The sequence below is a fragment of the Saccopteryx leptura genome, chromosome 3 (assembly GCF_036850995.1).
Source record: "Saccopteryx leptura isolate mSacLep1 chromosome 3, mSacLep1_pri_phased_curated, whole genome shotgun sequence".
NCBI lineage: Eukaryota > Metazoa > Chordata > Mammalia > Chiroptera > Emballonuridae > Saccopteryx > Saccopteryx leptura.
The window spans coordinates 80,420,098-80,435,340 of record NC_089505.1 but is presented as its reverse complement, the minus strand read 5'-3'; the positions used below and the strand labels follow the sequence as shown (position 1 = coordinate 80,435,340).

The 15,243-nt window shown below is 54.9% G+C and overlaps 1 protein-coding gene across 2 annotated transcripts; it reads right to left on the bottom strand.

Annotated features, from left to right (window-relative positions):
- Window positions 1–679: 679 nt before the first annotated feature.
- EPS8L1 (EPS8 signaling adaptor L1) lies at window positions 680–11,624 on the bottom strand. Of its 2 annotated transcripts, none has more exons than XM_066374486.1 (20): window positions 11,548–11,624; window positions 10,911–10,966; window positions 9,599–9,639; window positions 9,442–9,500; window positions 8,691–8,852; window positions 8,239–8,388; window positions 7,689–7,771; window positions 7,002–7,263; window positions 6,623–6,746; window positions 6,342–6,430; window positions 6,171–6,245; window positions 5,919–6,067; window positions 5,012–5,153; window positions 4,851–4,879; window positions 2,554–2,695; window positions 2,341–2,472; window positions 2,056–2,170; window positions 1,730–1,904; window positions 1,193–1,325; window positions 680–1,101 (listed from the first exon to the last, which is right to left on the bottom strand). In XM_066374486.1, exons 2-20 carry the CDS (start codon window positions 10,925–10,927, stop codon window positions 1,015–1,017), a joined length of 2,166 nt encoding a protein of 721 aa, XP_066230583.1. In that variant the 5' UTR covers window positions 10,928–10,966; window positions 11,548–11,624; the 3' UTR covers window positions 680–1,014. The 2 variants fall into 2 exon arrangements, with proteins under 2 accessions (XP_066230583.1, XP_066230584.1); XM_066374487.1 differs by lacking the exon at window positions 11,548–11,624 and adding an exon at window positions 11,432–11,454.
- Between the last annotated feature and the right edge of the window lie 3,619 nt (window positions 11,625–15,243).

Here is a 15,243-nt window from a genome sequence, read left to right as displayed (position 1 = left end):
GGCCTCGAATACCAGGCTATGGGGCTAAGAGGGCAATGGGGGGCCAGAGAAAGATTCTGAGCAAGGTACGGGTTGGGACACTGGGTGTACAGAAGATCCCTCCAGAATGAACTGAAGGACAGACTGGAGGTCAGAGGTCAGGAGGAGGCCTGGGTTGTGGCCCCAAGGAACGAGAGGATTACCTCTCTCCAAAACTCAATAGATAAAAAAATCTAAAAAAGAAAAACCAAAACGAATGCTTTTCTCTCTCCATAAACAAAGAAAGAAAACAAAGGGGTCCTGGCCAGTTGGTTCAGCGTCGGCCGGAGTGTGGAAGTCCCGTGTTCAATCCCCCATCAAGGCACATAAAAGCGCCCATCTGCTTCTCCACCCCTCCTCCTCTCCTTTCTCTCTACCTCTCTCTTCACCTCTGGCAGCCAAGGCCAGGGCGCTGAGGATGGCTTGTGACCTCCGTCTGCTTCAGGCGTTAAAATGGCTCCGGTTGCAACGGAGCAACGCCCCCTAGTGGGAATACCGAGTGGATCCCGGTCAGGCACATGCAGGAGTCTGTCTGCCTCCCCGTTTCTCACTTCAGAAAAATATAATAAAAAACAAAAAACAAAGAAGGTGGGACGTCTCCTAGATTGCTTTCCTCCCCCCTGTAGTCATGTAGAGAAGGGACAGCAATGGACACGGCCGCTAAGAGGAGGCTATTTATAGACTGGGCAGCACATCGCAATGCACAGGGCTCCCTGAGCGCTCTCTTCCAGGTGCGCCACAAACGCGGTCCTTACATCGTCCCTTCGCCCTACTCCCCTCCCACTGGCCAGTCCGCGAGGGCTCGCTCCGGAGACTCCAGCAAGGATGGTCTACTTTATCCACCGGACAGGCAGGGAAAGACCAGGGCCGGCACAGCTCAGCGATCCTTCGAGGGGTCCACTTCCCTTGGTGGGGTAGGGTCGGCAGAGTCCGTTCTTCCACGGGGCGCGGGGAAACCCGCTGCCCGGACACTTTTAAGCGGAGGCCCGGGAAGGGTCAAATGACCTCCGTTTCTATCTTGCCTTCCACCTTCTTCTTTTGCTTCTCCATTACCGCCTCCAGCTCTGACACTTCCTCTTTGTCCTGGAGGGCAGGATGGAAATCAGGACTCTCGCTGGCGTCCGAGCGCGGGACGCCCTCCCCGGTCCGTTCCGGTCCAGGCAGCCCGGCTCACCTCCAGCAGCGCGCGCTGCACGGTGACCTGGCTATACACACGGGTGCCCTCCTCGGGGCTCACCGCTCGGAACTCCTCCTTCTGGAGCGAGAAGATCTGCGCGCCTGTCAGCACGCCCAGCGCGTCCACCGTCCTGAGCAAGTGCAGAGAGAATGCGGTCAGACCTGCCGGCCAATCAGAGCTTACGCCCCACAAGCTCTACCGATCATTTCACGCTCCAGCCTGCCGTTTGTCCAATCAGCAGCAATCTGGGCTCAGCTGAATACTCCTGAATCTCCACCCATCAATCACATTGTGCCACGGCGGGCGGGGCACCCTACTTTTGAGGGAGGTGGGACTTGTATGGAGGCTCCAATTGGAGCCTGGGGAAACATGCCAATCACAACCTGCCAATCATTGCAGCATCCTGACGGACCCTCGCTTTGGGCAAATCCCGGTTCCCCGTGGTCTGCCACGCCCCCGCCCTCCGGGTCAATCACAACACTGCACCTCTAGCGTCGGAATCTCAGGCCGCCCGAACCGGTACCCGCCACTCACCCAGCGCTAAAGCCCTTAACCTGCAGCCAGGCGCGGACCTCAGACGCGTTCGAGCGCGGGCTGAGCTGCGGCTCCGCGGCGCGGGGCCCCGCGGCCGTGCGGCTGGGGCCTGAGCGGCCCTGGGCCAGGAGCGCCTGCAGCTCCTCGTTGACACTGGACATCTGGCAGAATTTCTCTGCAGGCGGAAAACCGGGAAGGAGGGCCAACTCAGGGAGAAGGGTCGTCATGATGGGCCAGACTCCATTTACTCTTCCTGAGCCTCGGTTTCCCTGCCTGAAAGGCGAGGAGAGGGACTGCTCCCCTGAGAGGGTGCCCCCAACACTCACCCTTCTCGCTGGGGTCCAAGTGGTTGAGGCTGTCGCAGCTGTCCCAGTGGGGCCGAGCAGGGACAGGAACCACGGCTGGGGCCGGGGCTGATGGGGGAGGTGGGGGAGTGCTATTCTAGAGAGGACCGAAGGGAGAGAGAGCACCTGGATTAGAGGACTCCGAGACCCAGCTCCTCCTTATGGAGGTGAATTTCTGAACCCCCCAAGCACCTCCTCTTACTGTACCCTTGACACGACACACCCTCATTCCCAGGACCCAGGACCTGGGAGTATGCCCTAGCTTACCAGAATGCAGGCAGGGCTTTGGCTGCGGCTACTCCGGGGCCCCGGGTGGGATGTCAGGATATTATAGGGCACGTATCCCTCCTGTCCCCGCTGGTCTCGAACTTTCCACCACTTGCGCTGGTCATCCAGGACCTGGGGGAGGTAAGAGGGGAGGGTTCAGAGCCTGTGCCTGCCGTTAGGATTGGGTCCACTCTAGCCTCCGACCCCTCTAACCTCCAATATGTCCCGATGTTTGACCGATAGCTCGCTGCTGTTGCGGGCCTGGAAGTCATAATTACATAGGACCCACTTCCCGACTGCTGGCTCTGGTTCCGGTTCCGGCTGGGGCTCAGCTTCTGGCTGCGGATCTTGGTGACTGAGGAGAAAATGAAAGGATTGGGGACAGGAAGCAGCCAACCCCACTGCTCAGGGCGGTAGGGTGTTGGTGTGAGCTGGTGTTAGAGCCAAGCAGGGGCCAAGGCAGGGGGCCAAGTTAGTACTGTTAATAAAAACTTAATGCCTGACCTGTGGTGGTGCTCTGGGTAAAGTATTGACCTGGAATGCTGAGGTTGCTGGTTCGAAACCCTGGGCTTGCCTGGTCAAGGCACATATGGGAGTTGATGCTTCCTGCTCCTCCCTCTGTTCTCTCTATCTCTTTCCTCTCTCTCTCTCTCTCTCTCTCTCTCTCTCTCCTCTCTCTCTAATAAAAACGAATAAATAAAAAAAAATCAAATCAGTAAATATTAAAAAAAGAAAAAGAAACTTAAGACGAGAAAAACAGCTTGAACATATTTTGCTTGGCAGTGGGCTGTAAGCACCTGATATGGGTACGAGCACTACTTTCATTTTACAGATGAGAAAAATAAAAGTGTCCCCGGATCACACAGCTGAGGACAGCTGCTAGTGACTCCGCATCTACTATGTATCAGACTTGTGCATAATGAAAACGCAGTCATAATACAAACAATGGTTAACACTTACATTGCACTTACTACGTGCCAGGCCCTGTTCAGTCTGTTACCTATATTAGCTGATTGGGTTCGCGACACAACCCCTGGTAGAACCATGAATTTGAACCCTCCCCCTATCTCCCCCCCCCCCCCAGAGACCCTATTATTATTTCCATTTTAAAGGTGAGGAAGTGGAAGGGACCGTGATGTAAAGTGACCCACTGATGTAAAGGTCTCAGTGCAAGGAGAGGTGTAGCCAGCCTGCAACCTAGGCAGGCTGGCCCCAGGGTCCGCCTCCTGAGAAATTCTGCTCTCCTGTGCATGCCGCTGGATATGAACCTGACCTCTCCTGGGGTCTGGACTCTCAAGTGAAAACCTGTGCAATCTCATGGACTTCTCACTCTTCCAGAGAGGAGGTACTATCCCCCCCCCCCCCAGGAACCAGAGAAACAGAGGTGACTTAAAAGCTGGGAGTATCAGCAGCACGGGGATGGGGTCAGCGTTCCGCGAGACCAGGCAGCAGCTGGGGGAAGGGGGTGGGATGTGGGCTCCGAGCCCCCAGGAAAGGGACCTCAGCCCGGATGAGGCCTACCTGTGCAAGGGAGAGGGGGGTCTTCAGGGCCGCGGCGCCCCCTGTGCGGGGCTGGCAGCTCCCAGCATGCTGTCCCTCCTGAGACCCTCTGCCGGGGCCCTAATCCAGACCCCCCTTTGGCTCCTCCAGCCTTCCTGTTGGATTTCTTCTCATCCTACGCAGCTAACCTCCCATCTGCCCTCGACTTGCCCAGGGACTCTATAGAGTCCTCACCTCTCTACCCCCTACTTCCCCCAGGACCCTAAAGTGCACCCCTACTGCTTACTGGAATCATGAACTTGGACCTCCCAGTTCTTTCCTCCCCTCGAGACCCAGGAGTCCAGATCTTAAGCTTTAATGTCTCCGTCCTTTGAACCCATAAAGACTCCCAGTCTGATAACCCAGCAGGGTCCGAGACAGTTGCTGTACAGCCTTGGGAGAGCGAGGGTCAATCCTCCTGGCCTTTACCTCCCCGAGGGGCCCAGTCAGAGATACTACCCCTTCCTCACTTTCCCACAAACTTGCCCCTAGGCCTTTGAAGTCTCTCCAAGGTCCCAAGTACCAGATTTGAGCTCTTCTTTAAAACTCAAATCTTTAATTCCCAGCTGCTTCCCTCCAACACCCAGGAATCTGTCCTGGTAGGGACCCAGGTAGTGAGCATCCCAGATCCTGGGAAATCAACGTGCTTACTCTCAGCCCTTTGGGGACTCTGGGTCTGACCTCTCAAGACTTTAACCCACACCTAGCCTCCTCCTCCCTCCGACCCTGGATTCTGATCCTCCAGCCCCCACCTCCCTCAGACCCAGAAGTCTGGGCCCCGCCCCCCTCCCACCCTGCTCCTCCCCCCTCTCTCAGCCCTTCCCCGGGGCCTGGTCACCACCTCACCCACCTGCAGAAGAGCCGGGAAGACAGAAGGAAAAAGACAGAAAATAGAGGGGCGGAGTCAGTGCCAGGAACCCCAGGACGCACCCCTCCTCGAACCCCTGCCCTGCCCTGGGGCTGACACTCACCCATTGACAGCGATCTGGGGGGCGCTTTGCTGCAGGAGGTAAGAACGCAGCAGATCAGGGGTGTGTGTGTGGGGGGGGGGCGGCCTCCTCCCAGACTTCCCAGTCTTGGCCTTACTATGTCACCTGGGGGAGCCTGCTGCCCCTCCAAGCCTTAGCCTCACCTGCCTGCGCCGCCGCTCGTGCTGTAGCTGTTTCTCCACTGGGTCCTCCCAGGGGCGGCCCTGCGGGTCAGTAGCTGCGGGCTCCCAACCGCTGTAGAATTCGGGGCTGTATGGGGGTCCCTCCTCTAGGGGCAACTCCAGCCTGCATCCAAGGACGGGCAGAGGGCTCAGGAACCCTGGTCGGCCCCGATTTAGCCCTGTCATTAAGTTCACTTTCTCCCTTTCCCTAAACCTCGCTCCAACCCAGCTATTCTTTCCTCGCCTCTTTTTGCCAAGCCCTGCTTGTGCTTCTGAGTTATCCCATGACATCAATTATATGTCTAAATACATTGATTCCAGAGCCATGGGCGGGTAGTTCAGTTTGTTAGAGCGTCGTCCCGATACGCCATGGTTGCAGGTTCTATCCCAGGTCAGGGCACATACAAGAATCAACCAACGAATGTGTAAATAAGTGGAAAAACAAATCCATGTTTCTCTCTCTCCCTTTCTCTCTCTCTCTAAAATCAATCAATAGAATAAAATAAATAATACTAATTCCAACTAATGCTCCTACCCAGCCTCTGAATTCAAACCTAGTTTCTAGCTACACACATCCCTCCCTGACTCTGCCCCCACCCCTTAGATATAGCCACGCCCCATTCCTCCAAGCCCCGTGTCCCTGTTTCATTATCTAATGAAGTCTTAAACCTCTCCTTCACACTAATTTCTGGCCTTTCCTCCAATCGGATGCTGGCATTTGTCCTAGGTCCCACCCTTTCCTCATTGGCTACACCCTCCTGTCTAAGCTTCGCTAACTCTTCCCAGTCTCACCTTTCCAATCACCACATCCCCACCCTCGGCCTCATCAGTCCTCCAATCACCACGCCCCTGCCTCCCAGCCCCGCCTCTCAAGCACCCGCACCCTCACCCTGGGCGGGTCCACAAGTCCCCCAGCGAGGTCCAGAGCACATTTTCACTTGGGGAGACATTGTCCCGCAGCAGTGCCACAGCCTCGGACGTCAGGTGTGGCCTCCGCACGCCGCTGGCGAACTGGGGTCCGCCTGACATTTCCACAATCTGCCATGGGGGCAGGAGTGGGTACCCCATCAGACCCTCTCGAAGGGGAATCCCGATTCCTCCCGCTGCAGGGGGAACAGGAGGACCGAGGCGATGGTCTCACCACGTGCAGAGGTCCGAACAGAAAGTGCAGCAGCTCTTGCGAGGAAGGGTTGGCGATGTTACCACGCAGGCGCCCCTGCGGAGAGGGGGAGGGGCTGGCATTAGTGCGTGTACCGGGTCAGGTTCGGTATCCCCTTCCACCCCTGATGCCCTGCGCTGGACGTGTCCTCACCAGCAGGCTGAAGGCATACTTGATTTTCTGAAGCACGTCGGTGTACTCGGCCTCGGTGGGGGGCTTGGCTCGCAGAGTCAGGAGGTCCTCTGTGAGTAGGGGGGAAGGGAAGGGGATAGGGGACCCAAAGACAGCATCAGGGAGAGGAAGAACCCCAGCGAGATCCCGACGGGGAGTCAAACTGGCAGGGGGTGCGAGGGGAGACCCGCAGGCAAGGAAGGCTATTTGGGAGTGACCAGAAGAGGGGGGTGTTTGGGATCCCACCCGGTGGCGCCCCTCACCCTCAGCCTTCTGGCGCCGGGGCCTGCGGCGCTCCCGGTGCTCCAGTACTCGGGCCGCCTCCGCAGACTTCTGCAGCTTCGATACGAAGCTCTCCACGTCGTCGAACACGTGGTTCAGGATGTCCTGGGGGACAGAGCAGGGGGGTGGTTGAGACCGCTGAGTCCCGGACCCTCATCACTACTGTCAAAGCCCGCCCTCCAGCCAAGAGCGCTTAGACACACCCCCAGCCCAAGCTGCACTGTCTGATACCGGGCCCTGCCCCCACTCGGTCACACCCTCAAACGTCGGACCCCGTGCTCAGAGCTGATTACTCTCCCCTGACGGGGGACTCAAACCCCACAGCCAGTCCAGCTCTCACCCTAGCCCGGCCCCTCTCACCACGTCCCGTTCCGCCTGCAAACTGGCCAGGTCCGGGCCGCGCGGGCCCAGGTCCGGGGAGGTTGGGTCAGCGCTCCCGGAGGTGTCCTCCCGGCCCGGTCTCCGCGCCGCTTCCGCCTCAAGGATCGGCTCGGTCTGGGGTCGCCCGAGGCCCGGGGCCGACTCCGCTGTGCTGATCGCTGCGCGCACCGACCAGCGGTGCCGCAGGGGCGGGGTCTCGGCGGCGGACGAGGGGCGGCGCTGCAGCTCTTCTCGCGTGGCCCTGCGCAGAAAGACGGGCAAATGTGAGTCTGGGTCCCCCGAGGAGTCCGTGGAGGGGAAATTTTCGGGGCTTAAAACGTAAACAGTGGCCCAAAGGGGTCGAACCGAGGCTCACAGAGTGGTAGGAAAATATCCAAGATATGGGGGGCGGGAGGGGGAAAGCATTTCTCTGGAGGAAAACAGGCCAAGGGAGGAGGGAACGAGGACCAGAGCCGGGAAATGTAGGGTCCTGGAGAGGGGGCACACTGGTCTGGAAGGTACACGCAGGACTTGAGGAGGCTTTGTTTGACTCCATTCAAAATTCATGCAGCCCGACGCTAGTGGTAACAGCCCGTTTCTCGGAAGGGGAGACTGAGGCCCAGAGAGACACCCCCCACCACCACTACCCGTCCCCTCTTCTTTCCGGCTTCCGGCCAGCGCTCTTACTTGAGTGCAGCTGCCCTGCGATCCCCACGGCCAGAGCGGAAGCTGTGCAGGGCCCCCTGGATGTCCTCGTGGATCAGCTCCGCCTGCCAATCACGACGTCAGACCACGCCTCCATCCCATCCACTGCCCTCCTCGGGCTGCGCGGGGGATGGATTCCTTGGCTCGGTCCCACACCACGTCCAGTCAGCGTACACGCACGTGTACCCGTGCAGGTTCACGCCCCAGACTCACACCTTCGCCCTAAATCTGTCCCTGAACTAGGCCACGCCCCTACCGACGTAGGCCCCGTCCAGGTGGCTCCTCACTTCTACAACCAAACTTACCCCCGTCCCCAGAGGACCCCTTCTCCGGTGTTCTGTCCAAGCCCCTTGACCTTGAGTTTAACCAGCCCTCAAAGCCCCCTTCTTTCCAGAGTATCTTTTAAGGCCACGCCCCTCCGCTGGCCCTGGCCCGGCCTTTGCCCCCAAGCCACGCCCCTTTCCAGTTCGCTCCGGCGCACAAGGGTTCCCAGCCCCTTCCTTCTCCGTGACCCCAAACCACTCCCGCTCACCCCGAGACGCAGACCCTGGAAGAAGTGCACGTCGGGCTGCATACGCTCGGGCTCCTGGCACACCAACAACAGAAGCGAGCGACTCCGGCCCGGCGGCGTCACCAAGTCACAGCGCACGATGGCGTCCAGCGGGTACGACTCCAGCTCCTCCTGCGGGGCGGGGCGGCGGGTAAACTGAGGCTCGGAATTGACGACACTGCTCCAGGGCGACAACAGTGCCAGCAGGCGCAGGCACTTCGCAGGACAACGGAAAACACCCGCAAAAACACCCGTTTAATAGATGAGGCTAATATAGGGCTCAAAAAGGGGGGCGGTGTCCTTTGCCAGAGTTCCCAGAGGAAAGGCGACCAGAGCCCAGATTCCCACTAAAGTCCCCGACATGGCCAGGGCCAAGCTCTCCATGCCTGGCTGCTCGGTCCGGCAGCGCCTTCCACCCATGTGTCCCCTGGCACCTTGGAGAGGGGGTCGAGCAGCGTAACGTGGTCAGGAGACACGCGCAGCAGCATCTCCTGGGCCCAGACCCGGCCCTGGCTGTCCATGACAGCCAGTTTCCGCGAGGCGTCCTCCACCGTGTGCACGCCATCCTCTTCGCCCAGACAGAACGTCACCAGGTGCTGCCACGGAGAAAGCAGTGAGTTCCAGGATGATGCTGGGTGGGTTCAGAATCCCTTGAAATCAGTTTTCCGACTTACGACTAACCACACCTCCTTTAGGAAGCCTTCCCTGATCACTTGCTCCACCTATGGGCGCTTCCACTCAGCGCCTTTTGTTTCTCTTTCATCAGTGACTAGCATCTGGGTCTGTCTTCCCTCCAAGACTGGAGGTTCCCTGAAGGCAGGGAATGGTCTGGATTATATTTAGTCCCACCAAAACAGCTCTACCTGCATCAGAACACCTGGCACTCTTTGCTGCGCCTCTGGACCTTGTCTGACCCCTACTCATCTAGGATGGCGCCTGATTTGTTCCTGTGGCCAGACCGTCCAGCTCAAGGCTGGTCCAGAGAAAAAATTGGCAGGTTCGAGTGGAACTGAGTTTCTCCACGGACACTCATGTCTGAGGCAAGGCAGAGGGAGGAAGTCCACTTAATAGATGAGCAAACTGAGTTTCTCCAGTTCTTTCTGCTTGGAAGCCCGACTGCTGTCAACACCCCCATCTCCTTTTGTCCCAGAGGACTCCCTGTGGCAGTGCAGACCCCAGACTCACATTGACAGGATACTGGGACACGTCTGCCATCACCACCGTGGAGTAACGCTTCCTCTGCTCTGTGGGGTGAGGAGGAAGGCAATTCAGGAGACGTGGGCCCCCAGCTCCCTCCTCTGTCAGACCCAGTTCCCTAGCGTTTCTTTGCTCATAAACTCACCATAAATGGACTTGGCACTCGGTTTGGGGGCAGCTTCAGGGCTGGTGAAGGAAAACAAGGGTGAAAGGGACTGTGGGAATTGGGAGCAGGCAGATCATAGGGGTTCCAAATGCCAAGAAGTGCAGTAACTTCATTATAAGGGCACTGGAGAGTCATTGAGGGTACTGAGCACGGAGGAGAGAGCAGTGCTGGTCTGTATAGTAAGACAGGTAAAGTAATGTTACTGGGCAGTGGTGGGGAATGAGGTCTCTACTGTCACACAGACCTGGGATTAAATGCCCCATCAGCTACAATCTTGCCTTAAGACCCAGGATAGGAGAACTTATCTCTCCTGCCTCAGTTTTCCTCTCTGTAAGATAGGGTTTCGTTCCCCAGTCACTTCCATCTGCTAGGGCTGCTGTGTGAATTCAATGAGGTGATGCAGTTGAAGTGTTCTGTAGCCTCAATAACTTATTATCATTATTATAATGCTAAGGGCTCAGCACATGACAGTTGCTTCATAAATGGGAGTTTTTACAATAGTATTAGTAGTATTTGGAGCAGATGGACAGTTATCTCCTCTCCCTCCCACTCCCATGGACCTGGCTTTAGCCAAACAAATCCTTCTCTGTCTCCTGCCTTTGCCCTCCTCTTCAAGGTCACCTCCAAGAAGAATTCTTGAGTCCCCATTTCCCCAGAAATGACAGAGGCGCAGAGCCCGGGTGGGGTCAGGAATGAGAAATGCAAAGTCCTTTCAGTCAAACCTGTACTCCTCAGCCTGCTCCTGTTGGTCAGGTCTCCCCACAATTTGATTACCTTTGGAGCTGTGGAACTCACTACTTCACATCCTCCATGCAGCTATCCTATGTGTCTGTCTTTGTCCTCCCCAATAATCTAGGAGACCTGAGCCTTCATTATGAACATCTGTGACTTCTTAGCAAAGGGTCTCTATTCAATAATAAGGCAACAATCGTAGCCACAAGAATGCCTTTGAGTTGAACCCGTGCTGTTACTCAGTTCTCTGCTAAGTCATGTGTGCACTATCCGATCAAGTCCTCAAAATCGTCCCTGTTTCACAGAGGAGAGACTGAGGCACAAAGAGGTGAAGTCCTTTGGCCAGGTTCACACCACTGCTGAGTGTTAATGTCCGAATTTGAACCCAGGTCTGCTTGCTCTGGAGTGGAGCTCTAACTACAGGCTGGACCGGGAGAAAGGCAGCCCAGGGTCCTTCTGAGTGTCCAGACCTCAGCGGCTGTAAATGCCCTGTGGGAGCGGGTGAGAGAGTGGAGGAGGTGTGCTGGGGCTGAAGGGCCGGTGGGCTGCGAACACTTACCTAATGGTGGTGCTCATGGTGCTCAGAGTGGGGAGCTCTTGCTACAAGGAGGTGCCCTGGGAGCCAGCAAAGAGGTGAGAGCCCGACCTGCCTTGCGGGACCTATAATTCCCACCCAGCTTCCTCCCTCGGACCCGGAGCCCGCCCCCCCCCCGCCCCTCCTCCCTCGGACCCGAAGCCCGCCCCCCCCGCCCCTCCTCCCTCGGACCCAGTGGTCCGGCCCCTCCTCCCTCAGACCCGGGAGCCCTTCCTCCCTCAGACCTAATGCCCTGTCCCCAAAATCCTTCAGCAACCCATGCATTCAATTTCCTAAACTTTGTCTAACCCGCTTTCCTCTTCTACCCAATGCCCAGTCTCCCAGCCGTATCTTCGCAGGGGTCCCGTCGGGGCTCCGAGGTTCTCATTCTTAAGAACCAGGGGGCTTTGACCCCACGCTCTCCTCGGAGAACCACTCATCCACTTCCTCAGTCCCGCTGAGCCTATGTTCTTTACCGACGGGGGAGGGCACTTTTCAACCCTTACCCCTTGAAGACTCGAGAATGCAGGTCCCCCAGCCTGTCCTGAGTCCAGGCCCCTGCTCCTCCGCCCCCAAACCCAGGCGGTCCCACCTCGCAGCCCCTCCCGGGCCCCCTCCTCACCTGCCTTGCCCGGTCAGGCTCTGTCCGAGGAGAGGCCTGCTGGGCTCTCCCTTCCAGACCTAGGCCCCTCCTTCCTCCCTCCCTGGGCTGTCCCGCCTTCTTCGCATACCTGAGCACTCACCTGGCACTGCCCGGGCTGCAGTGGCCCCTGGGCGGGGCTGGCAGGAAGACCCAGGGCTGGGCGGGGATGCCTCAGGAGCCTTGACTGTCTCTTCACCACAACAATAGAACAATAACAACAACAGTCCTCCTGGGTCACCCCTTGCTCAGTCTCACATACCCCCTTCAATTCTCCTCATACCTTCTGGGCAGTCAGAGGTTTGATTTCCACATGGTCACAGTCCAAGAGAGAGGCCATCAGTGTGGAAGGCTGGACTTTTGAAATGGGGCTGTTCTGTCTAGCCTCATATCTAGTGTCTGTCCCTGTCTGGGCACACCTGTCTGTGGTTCCCATCTGCATGTATTGTCTTGACCCCCACTCCATCCCTTCCCTCTTTCTTTGGAAATTTCCCTCAATAACCCCATGTTGATGATGGCTGAGACTCAAGTCCCTTGGTGCCCAACATCGCACGGGCAGTGAGTTGATCAGCAGGGTCAGATGTCAAAACTCAGGTGCCCAGAGCAGAAGGGTGGACGTGCCCACTCTTATTTTCTTCCACCTGGGTCCCAGCACCGTCATCTCTCCCCTGGACCTGCCTCCTCACTTGTCTCCCTGCTCCCTCCTCTCAGTCTAGTCTCAATGCAGAGACTTCATAGAAACCTAGGTCAGTCCATATCACATCTCTGCTCAAAATCCTTCAGTGGCTCCCATTTCTCAGAATAAAAGGTGAGTCTGCATAGTGTCCGGGGATATTACTCTGACCTCCTTTTCCTACCCCTGCTCTCATCACTCTGTTCCAGCTCACCAGCCTCCTTGAACACCCAGACACCATTCTGCCTCAGGGCCTTTGCATATGCTGTTTTCTCTTCCTGGAATGCTATACCTTTAGAGAGCCTCACCTCCTTCCTGTCATGCTGGAATGTCTTCTTCTCAGAGAGGCCCCCTGAACACCCTATTTAAAATGGCAGCACCTCTTACCTTTCCCTCCTTTGTCATACCTTCCTTCACTTCGTACTTAATTTTTCTTCAGAGCATTTATCACCTTCTAACACACTATATTATCTGTCCATTTTGTTTATTTTATGTCTCCTCCATTAGAATGTAAGCTTCCCGAGAGCAAAGACTTTTTTTTTTCTTTTTCTTTTTTTTCAACAGACAGAAAGAAAGGGAGAGAGATGAAAATCATCAACGCATTGTTATGTTGCTTTACCTGTTCACTGACTGTTTCCTATACCTACTTTGACAGGGGTGGGGGCGGGGGGGCTCAAGCCTAGTTAGTGACCCCCTTGCTCAAGCCAGTGACCTGAGATCATGTTGATACTGCACTCAAGCCAGCGACATAGGTGTTTTGAATCTGGGCCCTCAGAGTCCTAGGTCGACCCTCTATCCACTGCGCCACCACTGGTCAGGTGAGGGCAAAGGCTTTTGTATATCCAGCCCCCGACTTTAGATTGGGGTCTAGCACAGTGTGAGATACTGCATTAGTGAGATTTTTGCATTTGGAGGATTCCTTGCATTGTTGCTATATTGTTTCATTTAACACATGTTGACCCACAGTCAATGCCGAGAGAGGCTGGAAACAGGAGAAGTCACATCTTTGTCCTAAATCAGGGGTTGGGAAACTTTTTGGCTGAGAGAGCCATGAACACCACATATTTTTTTAATTTTATTTTAGTTTTTTTTAAAATTAATTTTACTAGGGTGACATCAATAAATCATGGTACATATGTTCAAAGAAAACATGTCCAGGTTATCTTGTCAATCAATTATGTTGCATACCCATCACCCAAAGTCAGATTGTCCTCCGTCACCTTCTATCTAGTTTTCTTTGTGCCCCTCCCCCTCCCCCCCCCCAACCACCACCACACTCTTATCAATGTCTTTTAGTCTCGTTTTTATGTCCCACCTACGTATGGAATAATACAGTTTTTGATTTTTTCTGATTTACTTATTTCACTTCGTATAATGTTATCAAGATCCCACTATTTTGCTGTAAATGATCCGATGTCATCATTTCTTATGGCTGAGTACTATTCCATAGTATATATGTGCCACATCTTCTTTATCCAGTCTTCTATTGAAGGGCTTTTTGGTTGTTTCCATGTCTTGTCCACTGTGAACAATGCTGCAATGAACATGGGGCTGCATGTGTCTTTACGTATCAATGTTTCTGAGTTTTTGGGGTATATACCCAGTAGAGGGATTGCTGAGTCATAAGGTAGTTCTATTTTCAGTTTTTTGAGGAACCACCATACTTTCTTCCATAGTGTTTGTACTATTTTACATTCCCACCAACAGTGAATGAGGGTTCCTTTTTCTCCACAGCCTCTCCAACATTTGCTATTACCTGTCTTGTTAATAATAGCTAATCTAACAGGTGTAAACACCACATATTTTAAAATGTAATTCCATGAGAGCCATACAACGACCTGTGTACGTTAGGCATTATCCAATAAAAATTTGGTGTTGTCCCGGAGGACAGCTATGATTGGCTCTAGCCACCCGCAACCATGAACATGAGCGGTAGGAAATGAATGGATTGTAATACATGAGAATGTTTTATATTTTTAACATTATTTTTTAAAAAATATTTATTTATTTATTCATTTGAGAGAGAGAGAGAGAGAGAGAGAGAGAGAGAGAGAGAGAAAGAGAGGAGCAGCAGGAAACATCAACTCCCACACGCGCCCTGACCAGGCAAGCCCAGGGTTTCGAACCAGCGACTCAGCATTCCAGGTCGAGGCTCTATCCACTGCGCCACCGCGGGTCAGGCACATTATTTTTTTTTATTAAAGATTTGTCTGCGAGCCAGATGCAGCCATCAAAAGAGCCACATCTGGCTCGCAAGCCATAGGTTCCCGAACCCTGTCCTAGATGGAAGGGGATGAAAGAACTGGGAGTAGGTGCCCTGGTCAGATAGCTCAGTAGGTTAGAACATCGTCCAAAAGTGCAGAGGTTGCCGGTGTGATCCCCGGTCAGGGCACAGACGGAAACAGATCATTGTCCTTGACTCTGTCTCCCTTCCTCTCTTGCTATAATCAATTAAAAAAAAAGAAAGAAAAAGAACAGAGAAGGAGAGACAATCACATGGTGGTGGTGTTGGTGGTGGGTGTTGGTGGTGGTGTGTAATAACAAAGAGTCCAGGGGTGTGGGTTCGAGTCCTGCTTTTGCCTAATTTTGGTCATATTTAAGTGCTTTTCTGTGTACATCATACATGTGTATGGATACTCCTCACAACAATCTATGAAATGGGTCCTATAACCGCCATGTATGTGAGGAAACTGAGGCACATGCACGTTAAGTAATGTGTCTATGCCCACAAAGCTAATATGTGACAGAGAGGGTTGAACCCAGGCCATGCCATGGAGACCCTTCATCCTTTCGTGTTACCCTGCCCTGCTGCCTCCTGATCTGGCCCCTTTCTCGCGGTGTGACTCTGGGCAAATTACTTAACCTTTCTGTGCCCCAGTCCCCCGACTGCAAAATGGGGATCCCAGTGTTGGGAGGATTCGATGAGATTACCAAGAGCTCTTAGCACAGTCATGGGCTAAGAGGAAACAATAGGTGAGTGTTACAATGACAGAGATGTTAGGCTT

Bases quoted from the DNA above. Each gene is read 5' to 3' on its own strand.
- EPS8L1 (XM_066374486.1), bottom strand. The intron at 4,880-5,011 runs GTGAGGCTAAGG...TACCTCCTGCAG, and splicing joins ACGAGCGGCGGCGCAGGCAG to CAAAGCGCCCCCCAGATCGC. The intron at 1,905-2,055 runs GTGAGTGTTGGG...TTCCGCCTGCAG, and splicing joins CTTGGACCCCAGCGAGAAGG to AGAAATTCTGCCAGATGTCC.